The sequence below is a fragment of the Labeo rohita genome, chromosome 4 (assembly GCF_022985175.1).
Source record: "Labeo rohita strain BAU-BD-2019 chromosome 4, IGBB_LRoh.1.0, whole genome shotgun sequence".
In the NCBI taxonomy this organism is placed as follows: Eukaryota; Metazoa; Chordata; class Actinopteri; order Cypriniformes; family Cyprinidae; genus Labeo; species Labeo rohita.
In genome coordinates, this window is record NC_066872.1 from 17,689,722 (window position 1) to 17,701,764 (window position 12,043).

Genomic DNA, 12,043 nt, shown 5'->3' on the forward strand with positions numbered 1-12,043 from the left:
GTTCCCACGGGTCCTTGAAATCCTTGAAAGTTTGTGAATCTGAAATAAAAATTTCAAGGCCCTGGAAAGTTTTTGAAAATAAACATACCTAGATACAGGTCCTGAAAGTGCTTGAATTTATTGAATTTATTTATTTATATGGAAAAAAAATCCATATTATTCCCTCTGGTCCACTAATGTTATTTTCAGTGTTATTTCTCCAATACTTTATGGCCTGTGCATACTAGCTTGCTTGATTTACATTAGTTACACACATTTACGTTAAGTGTTTCCAACGTGAGGTACTTTGTATTGTACGTTGCCATGATGTTCACACGTGCACAAAACTATGATGGTACCTCATACTATGATGGTACCTCAACGTTTCCGTAAAACATTGCAAAAAATAGGCTGTGAAGTTCGAATAAAATGCTGTTTTGCATAGTTGTGTTTGACACATAAAAACTGTAACAATGTATCTTACAAGGTAACACAATGTAACCTTGCTCTCACTTAAAATGTGTCCCCACATTAAGTCTTTGAATTTGAGGGTATTGGACCTGGAAAGTCCTTGAAAGGTCATTGAACTTGAAATTAACCAAGGTGTGGGAACCCTGGGTAGACAATCAAGATTATTTTGAATGGAACAAGACTAACATATGACTTTTGTATTTAAATGGAAAATATAGAATGTTCAGTGATTTGGGGGAATATTTGTTTCTTCCTGATGATGCTAAATGAGCACAAAATGATCTTTTTTGTGACCAGTTGTTTCACTGAATAATCAGTTCAATATGATGTGGACTGTTGTTGTATGTTTTGTAGGTTGTCTGGCTGTATGGTGACAGAGAAAGGCTGTCATTATGTGTCTTCAGCTCTGAGTGCAAACCCCTCACACCTGAGAGAGCTGGATCTGAGCTACAATCACCCAGGAGATTCAGGAGTTAAGCTGCTTAAGGATTTAAAACTTAAGGATCCAAACTGTTCACTGGACAAACTCAGGTATGTGAAGCAGGAGGAGTTTTGGGGTTTTATTGTTTAAACTTTTCAGTGTCTCTGTATATCTATATGAGTATAACAGTTTCTAGAGCAGGCCTGGGCAAACTTGGTCCTGGAGGGCTAGTGTCCCTAAGGAGTTTAGCTCCAACCCTGATAAAACTCACCTTTTTGTAGCTTTCTAGTAAACCTGAAGACACTGATTAGCTTGTTTAGGTGTGTTTAATCAGGGCTGAAGCTAAACTCTGCAGGGACACCGGCCCTCCAGGACCGAGTTTGACCAGGTCTCTTCTAGAGGATGCAACAATATAAAAAAAATTAAAGATCAGTAGTCTGAGGAGTAAAATCTAAAATAAATAACTCTTCAGACAAAACAAATTAACAAAATAAACATTACTTTAACCCCCTAACTGGCCACAAAACAGGAACAGACAGTGAAAATACAACAAAAATGGCAGCAACCTTCCTACAGCTTTTATAAATGGTAGAAACAAACATATTCAAAATGATAATTTATGTTGCACACATTAACAACTTGCAAATAAAGGAACAAAAAATCCCTACCTTTGAATATTACAAGTTACATGTTGGTGTCACTATTATAGTAAATTAGTTGACATTACCTCAGATTAAAGAAAAACAAAAACTCAACCATAAGAATACACAACATTTTCAACGAAAAAGTTGGACCGGACAGAGACAGCTCTCTGGAAAATGTTTCTTAGCTGCTTTGATCATCTTCCTGAGAAAGAGACGAAAGGAGCCAAAGAGGAAAACAGAGAAAAAATACAGAGAACACAAATGACAGTAAACCACAAAATGAGACAAGAAGGTCACCACCATTTCTACAGTGCTTTATACAATTCAATTCAATACCAGTTTTAGTGTTGCAGGATGTGATCCAGCTGTAAAGCAGTTCTTCAGTTCAAGGAATATATATGTATATATAATGTATAGTAACCATATAGCAACAGCTTAGCAACCACCTCCAGTACCTAGGCATCTGCACAGCAACAGACTGTCTGAATGTGTCCGTGTGTCTTTTCTAGTGTGGATCATGGAGGAGAATCCAGGATTACAGCAGGACTGAAAAAATGTAAGTCTACAAACACACACACACACACACACACACACACACAGCTGTAGTGATTGTGTTATAAATGTGTCTGTTCTTGTGTTCAGATGCCTGTTTTCTCACCATGGATCCAAACACAGCAAACACTAAACTCAGACTGTCTGAGGAGAACAGAAAGGTGACACATGTGAAGAAGTATAAGTCGTATCCTGATCATCCAGACAGATTTGATGTGTGGCAGGTGTTGTGTAGAGAGAGTGTGTGTGGACGCTGTTACTGGGAGATTGAGTGGAGAGGACGTGTGCATATATCAGTGTCATATAAGAGCATCAGCAGGAAGGGACAGGGTGATGAGTGTATGTTTGGATCTAATGATCAGTCCTGGAGTTTGTACTGCTCTGGCGGCAGATTCACATTCACACACAATAACATACAGACTGTTGTCCATGTGTATCCCATCATCAGTAGAATAAAACTGTATGAAGTTGATGATAATATCAGGAGAATAGGAGTGTATGTGGATGTGAGTGCAGGAACTCTGTCCTTCTACTACGTCTCCAGAAACACAGTGAGTCTCCTCCACAAGGAACAGATCACATTCACTCAGACGCTCTATCCTGGGTTTTATGTTCATTATGAATCATCAGTGAAACTGTGCTGATGAGAATAGAGTGACGAGAGATTGTACCCATAATACTTTGAGCTGCTGATGAATCAGTGAGATGTTCTGGAGTCTCTTCATGACACTCAGCTCAACTTCTGTCACTCAAATAACAGTCAGAATAAATCTGTGTCAGAAATCCTTGTATAGACAGTAAGATCAGTGTGTGTGAGTCTATATTTGTGTTTTTATTGTCGTGTCTCATCAGTCATTCGTTTTATTAGTGTTAAAATTGTAAAAATGTCACAATCTTGATGAAGATCATCTCGTTCATTTCTCTTGTTTTTGTGCAGCAATAATAAAACAACAATAAATCAAGTTGAAATCAGATTTTAATTGATGTTTGTTTCATGAATATAATCAATTCATCACAAGACTGAAATGAGCTTCTGACATTATAAAATACGACTTTAATCACAGCATTTAATAAAATGTTGTAACTACAGTAAAGCTGTATTAAATGATTATGGGATCTTTTTAAATAAAAAAGCTGTCAGAATATATTTTAAAATAATAGTTAATATGTTTTAATCACAGTATATAGACAACAATACTGTTTTTTATTTTTATTATTTGTATACTGAATTGATTTAAATAAGTATTAGCTTTGATATAATGCATACATTGTTTCCACTGACATATTTGTATCAAAACTTTTTATTAATTTATTAAATTTAATTATAAATAATAATAATAATAACAAACAAAACATGAATTAAAATTTATTTAAATTCTAACAAAAAATAAGATGATTATAATTATAATACTATTGTACTCTTAAATAAGTATTTCATTAATATTATTATTAATAACATTTACAAATATACATTTTATACCAAGTAAAAAAACCTGAATATTACAAAAATCATGTTGCTAAAAAAAGTTGGTATTTTGTATTAAAATGACATTATTATTTGAGGTATTATTATAATGTAAATTATAACAAATATTGTAAGAAATAATATATATATATATATATATATATATATATATATATATATATATATATATATTATGATTGCAATAATCATAACAACACAAATATCAGTAATATAATATATTCATTAGATTTTTTATTTAAAATACAAAAACATTATTGGAACATTTATTCAACAAAAAGGCAATAAAATTCTTCTTTTTTTATTCAGTAAAAGCCAAAATATGAATGAATAAAATTATAAGATGATAATAAAATGTTGTAATTGCAATAATAATATTGTAATATAAATATATTGTAATAATCTTGTAAAATTGAGTAAAACTGAGTAAAAACTCAATCATAATTATTAATAATAATTAGTATTTTTGTAATTATTATTATAAGATAAAAATACGAAATGTTTCACTTTACAGCAATCGTTTTTTAAATTGTTTAATGGATTTAACATTAAACAAGATTAGATCGAACTGCGTCCTCTAGAGGTCACTATGGGGAATGGTTATACCCACGCTGCCATGCTGAGGGGAGTGCAAGCCAGACACAAAAGGTGAGCACTAAGTACCAGCTCCACCCAAGTAAGGGAAGTTGCCCCAAAAGACGTCCAGGCGGCTGTTAGTGACTTAATCCCTTCGGCCAAAGGCCTGAGCTGCATACCCAAGAACTTACCTGTAAGGACCGGGCTAACGATGCCTGGCTGTAGGGCAGAGCTCAGATTTGGAATCAGAAAGAGATTCCTTTAAGGGATATAGCCTATAGTCTAGGACAGTAGTCCAGACCTTGGCTTGTCAACAGGGGGTTTACCTACTGCTCATGTGACCTTGCTCGAAGAGCTGGCAGGATAGGTCATCAGCACCCCGTTCAGAAGAATCGAAGTGATACATAAGTCGTGTGTGGCCCAAGGTTCCGGGGCCGAACATCTCAAGAAAGGGTACAAAGCTAAACACGTGATCCCCACCATACAGGATTTCAGAACGGGGTGCTTCTGAACGAGGTGCTGATGACCTACCCTGCCAGCTCTTCGAGCAAGGTCACACAAGCAGTAGGTAAACCCCCTGTAGTAACCAAGGCGAGCATTAAGCAGCCACAGGGTAGATACCTCACCAACAGAGGGGAGGACCTGTACATTCTACTAGGAACGGTGTGCTTAAATGGCCCTATTAGAGAGGAAAGTACTGCCATGCTCATCTCCTAACAGGAGGGATACAAGGGCAGAAACGGTGACCTGTACTGTCGATATTATAAAGCTCCAGAAAGCCTTGGATACCCAAATGGGGTAGTACAGCTTCCGTACGCACTAATGTGACAGAAGCAGAGACAAATTGGGTGGCAGCAAGAGGCCGACTTATCCAATGTGACAACGATGGAACGCACAGCAGCTGTAGGGTAGGTACCTAACCTACTATAAAGAGAAGGACCTACCGCCTCTGCCCAAAAAAATAGCTTGCTTAAATGACCTTGCATTAGCAGGGGAAGCACAGCCCTGCTCATCTCATGTCAGAAAAGACATCATAAAGGTAGAGAAGAGGTCTAAAGACCTAGGTTGCTGATTCTATGAAGCTCCAGGAGGCAAAGGTCTCAAATACCCAAATAGGGTGGTACATCTTCCATACACACATAATGTGATGGGAGAAAAAACACACTGGGTGGCAGCAAGCGGCTGAATATCCGATGAGGTCGTCAAGGAGCATCAGCAGCCTTACTACCCACTTTACTGAAGGATAGTGTGCTCTAGAACACCTCGTCCCTGCGAGGTGAGCACTACTGTATCTTGAGATGAGTATCCAGAAGGGGGTATAGAACGAGATCCAGCATCGAGGGGGAGTCGAGTCGTTCTTAGAAAAATGAGTTGAAATCAACTCATATTAGATAGAGTACTCTAGAACCTTCAGCCCGTAGCTGAGGCGAGCACCAAGGCTAGCCCTCCATGGAGGGGAGCCTACCCAGGGCATCCAGCAATGTCTAAAAAGAGGCATTGTCATGCCCTGCCAAAGAGGGGCTTTAGCTTTATCAACCCAAGTAGTCTGTGCTTTCTTTCTCAAAGGAAAGTGTGGGCCCTGTTCTAGCCAACCCTCAGGTGTGCATAAACAGAATGGGCCTAATCATGCCTTTTGACAGGCTGCTGCTCCTCAGAGCCAGCACTAAAAATGGGTTTCCGCAGAAACACCTTAAAGCATGAAGAATGAGTGAATAGCTCAGCAACAGGAAGCCCCTCAGGGCGAGGCATGAGAAGAGTGTGATGCATTCAGCCAGAGATGTCATGGGGTATCTCGTGAAGAAAATTTCCGAGAGCTTACCTAGAGGAAGGACAGAACAAGTCCTAGAGGAAATAAAGGTGAGGAGAAAGCATGCAAAACTGAAGGTTACCTGAATGAAGACCGACAAGCCCTGGGGTTGCAGTAATGTAGCAGGGACCCAACATACAAGAACCTCCTCGTAGTACCTAGTGGTTTGGCTGCAGAAAATGAGGCAAATCCTCCAAGCCTGATCCAGGATGAAGATATCAACAGCATCCAGGGGTCCCATCCACAGGGGAGAGTCCTGCCCTGAAACATAGGAAGAACACAAAAGCCCAACCATACATACTGCAACACAAGTCAAGAGGCTTAACAACATATATCAATACAATGATAAGAAGAAAAAGAATCATACTCACCCATCATGGTCCTCAAGCATGGTTTATCGAACCAGTTTATACAGGGACATAGATAAAGTCCGGACCATCAGTAAGGCTTTTCTATATAAAATAGAACAAAACCCAGCACATCATGTGGTCCAGCAGTTAGAGACTGCAGTTTTTAATGCAGCAGGGGAATTAAAGAGGGGAGGTGAGGGCCGATGTTAGCACCCCTAGAGGGAGGTGAGTAGATGTTATTTTTTATTCTGGTCCAACTCTGGTCCAAATCTGTGGTGTGGCGCAGCTCTGCTACCTCATCAGGGGAAAGCCCCTGGCCCTTATCCAGGTCCTTCAGCAGGTCAGCCTGATAAGCCTAAAGCACCGCCATCGTGTGCAAGGAGGCCACAGCTTGACCCGCTGCCACGTATGCCCTGCCATTCAAGCAAGATGTTCTCCGTAGGGGCTCGGATGGCTGACAGTGACGTCGCTGACCAGTACCGTGTAGTTTTTGTATATAGCTTTAGACACGGGTCACGTAGGAGACATTCCCCATAGCGACCTGTAGAGGACACAGTTCGAGTTCCTCGAAAGGGAAAATATATCTCATATTTGTTATAATTTAAATTATAATAATAGCCAAAATATGAATTTTATTTTATTATCAAAGGGTCATTGGATGCAAACTTCACTTTTTCATGTTGTTTGAGCATTAATGTGTGTTGGCAGTGTATGTACAAATCTACCCTATAATGATAAAAATCCATGCAGTGGTTTTTAATTAATCTGTAAAAATAAATTCCCTTTTTCAAATCAAGCCATTCTCAGATGCCTGTCGTTGTGGCGTCACACCCACAGAGGCTGCTCCCACCATAGTTGATTGACATGAGCATCTTACCTCAGACCAGCTGTCACAGTCCAGTAACTTTCCTTGTTTCAATGCCAAAGCAGTGATGTAAGTTAGACAAGAATATCTCTGATTGAGCGATTGAGGTGTTGTGTTGCTGTATGTAATAATGAACATAGTGCTCGTCACTTACTCCCGACATTTGAGCCGCTGAAGATGCAGTGGATTACATTTGTTTGTGAAGGGAATGCGCCTCCTGATCTACATATATCCGTCTATGTTTGTGCGAATCATTCGTGATCCAGCTTCACTTACAGCAGAAGTGAGTATAAGCATTTTTTTATGAATCTTTGTGATCACCTTTCCTTATAACATGGTTGTTAGGAAGTTTAGCAGCTAAACACATCTAAATGCGGCTAAAGTAAACAAGCTCGTCATTCCACAGAGAGAAAAGAGGGGCGGAGCGAGCGGAGCTCATTTGCATTTAAAGGAACAACCCCTTAGAATGAGATGATTTTTGCAGAGCTCATTTTGACAAGGTAAAAAGGGTGTTGTTTTACCAAACCATTGAGAATTTTTAATCAAAGTATATTATAGACTTTTCATTAAGACCCTAAAGAATCATATCAACTTGTGGAAAATGGGCATCCGATGACCCCTTCATATTGCTCTGTAAAATAAAATGTTAGTATATAATAATAATAATAATAATAATAATAATAATTTTTGCTTTTGTTGTTTTATAAGCATAAAGAAATGTTATGATTGCATTAATCCTATCACACTGTAAAATAAAAATTGAGAATGTAATAATAACCAAAATAATACTAATTATTTTTATTATTTAAATTAAAACAGTTACTATTACAATTATCCTGTTGTATTTATTATTGCAATTATTATTATGTACTGACCTTTTATTTACAGTACAATATGATTATTGCAATAGTATTTTTTTAATTGAGTTTAAATGTTATAATTTAAAAAGGAAGTAAAATGATATTTTGTTATTGGTATTGTTATTATTATTATTATTAAAAAATATTGCTTTATTTTAAATATACCAATAAAAAAAATAAATAAAAACTATTTGAGCATTTAACAGCAATAATAATAACAATAATGATTTATTATTATTTAAATTTCAGTAATCCATTCAAATGGTACAATTACCGTAAAATAAAAAGTCAGTATTTTAATTATATTATTTTTATTATTGTTATTATTAATTCATATTGAGGTTTTAATATTATATTATTTTATTTATTTATATTATAGCAAATACAACATCTTTATGTTATTATAATTTTATAATAATAAAATAAAATATATATATATTTTGGCTGATTTTTTATTGAATAAATATTCCAAAAATACTATTGCAATAATAATAGTTAATTTAAATAATACATTTATAATTATAATATTATTATAATATAATAACATTATATAACTGATATCTTTGTTAATATGCCTATTGCAATTATAACATATTTCTTTATTTCTTATAATATTTGTTATAATTTAAATGATAATGATACCTAAAAATATGAATTTTATTTTATTATGAAAAACTATTGCATTAATCATATTGCTGTCACGGGCGTTGTGTGCGGGGAATGATGAGTAGGGACTAGGAGATCAGGAACATGCATATTTATTAAATAATCCACAATAGGAACAGGAACAAACATGAACAGCAGGGAATCCACACGCAACACAACTTGCAAAGACGCAGAATGGAATGAAGTGACTTACAATAACCGACAACCAAACGGGGAAATCAACCAAACTTATATACACAAGCTACTCAGAAGAAGACAGGTGAGAATGATTAAACAATGATGTAATAATTAGACACGGAACAGGAAAGACCAAATAAGGGCATACACAGGGAGAAACCACAGAAACAGTCCACAGGGGTGTGACAATTGGACTGTAAAATAAAATGACACTATAATAATAACAATAATAATAATAACCAAAACATATATATATTTTTTATTGTTTTATAACAATAAAGAAATGTTATGATTGCAGTAATCCAATCATACTGTGAAACACAAAGTGTTAATAAAAACAAAATATTAATTATATATATTTTACTAAATTAGAACAGTTGCTATTATAATAATCCTGTTGCACTGTAAAATAAAAAAGTCTGTATTATTATTATTATACACTGACCTTCTATTTACAGTACAATGATTTGTTTAACTGATAAAATTAAAACAAATTAAAATTCATATTTTGTTAATAATAACACTTCTCCTTTGTTTTCAACAGATTTATAAATGCTTCTCCTTACAAATTTGGGAATAGTTGATGTGTTCTGTGTTTTAAATGCACATTAAGAGTGACTCAAACTCATTTTCTTAATTCATGAAATAAATGTGTTGAGTTTGAAAACGCAGCATGTTTTCCTCTGTTTGATTTGTTAAGATTATTTGTAGTCGGGGCACAGGAGACTTTTTCAAAGTAAAAGCCCAGATAGTAAGAGCAGATTTCCAGATATCGGACCACCACTTCAGGCTCACTGTTGGACCATCATAATATATTAAACTTGCCTGATCATTAATAGAACAATATTGGTTATTATTACATTGGCTATGAATGATCAAAACTGAGGGATGAGCAAAATGCCTGCAGAATGCAAAATCTGTCTCCTGTAGATCAGCCTCTAATGTGAGATAATTTTTATTGTTGTCAGCCACTTTAACATTGTAAATACACAGTTTGAACATTAACACTGCACTGTACTTACATACAGCTAAAAAAAAAAAAAAATAATGATTCAATTAAAATGTGTTGTACCTATAGTTAAATAAAAACTGTACTGTAGATGTAAAAAAAAAAACTTTACTCAAATGTTAAATTAAAATGTTTTAACGTTATTTTATATTTAATTTTGTGATTCCTCTCTGTACCAATAGAGGGAGTCTAAGTACCACACTTTGTACCACAACTTACTTTATTTGCCTTTAGAAAAAAATGAGGCAATACTTTTCTGTTTTGTTGGCTTCATCTTTCTGATTGTGCCAGGAGGACTACAAGAAACTTGTGTTGCAGCTGAGACAGGCACAAGTAAGAGTAAGTTACTAAATTTCCTGCTTGTTTAGGACAGCTCTCAGAGGCACCATTAGACGATGACCAGTGTTGCCAAGTCCTCGGTTTTCCTGTGGAATTGGGCTACTTTATCACTGTTGATAACTTCATATTTATACCATGGAATGCAAATTTACCAAACCCTGCAGAAAAATGTGTACTTTACTCCCTGGAACATGTTTTTTAATAGGGCACTACGGTGGCCATGTAGTGCACAACACAACACAATTAAAACAGCAAACATGTCGGCACCCATAACCTTGTGGTTAGTGCGTCGACATATAGCACAACTGCGCTCATGGCGACCCAAGTTCAAATCCTGCCTCGAGGTCCTTTGCTGATTCTGTTCCCCTCTCTCTTTCCAGTACTTTCCTGTCAGCTCTCCACTGTCCTCTCACAATAAAGGTGTGAAAAGCCCATAAATAGAACTTAAAAAAAAGCAAACATATGCTCACAACACAACCATTAGGGAACAGTGTTGGCAGTGAAATGCAGATACTCCTTCAAGATGCCACAAGAAATTCTCAGTGTAAGTGATTTGTCATGAATCTGGTTGGTGACCTTTGGTCCACTCACCACCAGATGTCGTTCTCGCCCTGTCACATCACAGAGACTGTTGCACTGCACCCCGGACTACTTCTCCCAACACCAATCGCGCTGATTGCGCCAACACCTGTGGCCAATCAGGCGCGCTATATAAGCCCTGGACTTTCCCCCGTAACTCACAGAGTATTGTGGTTTATTACATTGTGTATCGTGTTGTGTTCCCTAGTTCCCGAGTTCCCTGTGTTTAGCTTTCTTGCCTGGTCATCTTGTTTCGTCTGTCTTGCCACCTGCCTTTGGACTACTCACTTGTTTCACGGACTTCCCCTTCCCTTTTCCCCCCTGGATTACGTTCGCCGATCATCGACCCACGCCTGCTACACGGACTGTTCCCAAATCTTGCCTTTATTATATCTGTTTGATATTGTTTCGACCCTGCCTGTTTGCGACCATGTCTCTGTCTAGAACCAATAAAAGCTTGCAAATGAATCCGCTCACCTCTCGTCTCTCTCCCCTCGTTACAGAATACTCACAAGGATCGCACAAGGATCCAGCAGCTTTACACCCGGACAATCTACAGGTATGGACACAACAAAGATATTATTCAGACTGAAACAAGGCCCGCGGTCACCTGAGCAACACGTTTGCAAGTTTTTGGTTATTTCAAACTATTCAGAGCACCTGGAATGTATTCTGATAAAGATTTTCTGTGACGGTGTAAATGAACCTTTAAAGGTTAAACTCAGATGCGAGGGTCCACGTTCTTCACTCGCCCATTTCATGGACTATGCATTGTTGTGTGTGGGCTCATCTTTTACTGTGGGTGTTGCAGATGAGGAAATGGCAGCTGCGCCAGAGTGCGTTCATGTAATGGCGGCTACGACGGAGCCCATTCTTAAGATGGCGGCCGCGCCAGAGCACGCTCAAGTAATGGTGGCGACGGCGGAGCCCATTCACAAAATGGTGAAAACGGTGATCCGTCACGTCACAGCTGCCACCCCTGAGCCAAGCATAGCTGAAGCTGTGTTTCCAGAGTCAAGTCAAGCTACAGCTGTATTTCCGGAGTCAAGCCAAGTTACAGTTGTTGTTCCCAAGTCAAGTCAACTTTCCAAATCCAGTCAAGTTGCAGCTGTGTTTCACGAGCCAAGTCAAGTCACAGCCGATCTCCATGAGCCAAGTCAAGTCACAGTCGATCTTCATGAGCCAAATCAAGTCACTGCTGATCTCCATAAGTCAAGTCAAGTCACTGCTGATCTTCACGAGCCAAGTCAAGTCACTGCTGATCT

General features: G+C 37.4%; 2 protein-coding genes across 3 annotated transcripts in view; both read left to right on the top strand.

Moving 5' to 3' along the window:
* LOC127164161 (NACHT, LRR and PYD domains-containing protein 12) overlaps positions 1 to 3,013 on the top strand; it is a 36,748-nt gene extending 33,735 nt beyond the window's left edge. Inside the window, exons 10-12 of the mRNA XM_051107934.1 lie at positions 805 to 981; positions 2,025 to 2,071; positions 2,158 to 3,013. Coding sequence (XP_050963891.1) covers positions 805 to 981; positions 2,025 to 2,071; positions 2,158 to 2,711 — 778 coding nt within the window. The 3' untranslated portion in view covers positions 2,712 to 3,013. The remainder of the gene's footprint in view (positions 1 to 804; positions 982 to 2,024; positions 2,072 to 2,157) is intronic.
* LOC127164156 (NACHT, LRR and PYD domains-containing protein 12) overlaps positions 1 to 12,043 on the top strand; it is a 156,095-nt gene that overhangs the window by 33,636 nt on the left and 110,416 nt on the right. The gene's annotated exons all lie outside the window — the stretch shown is intronic.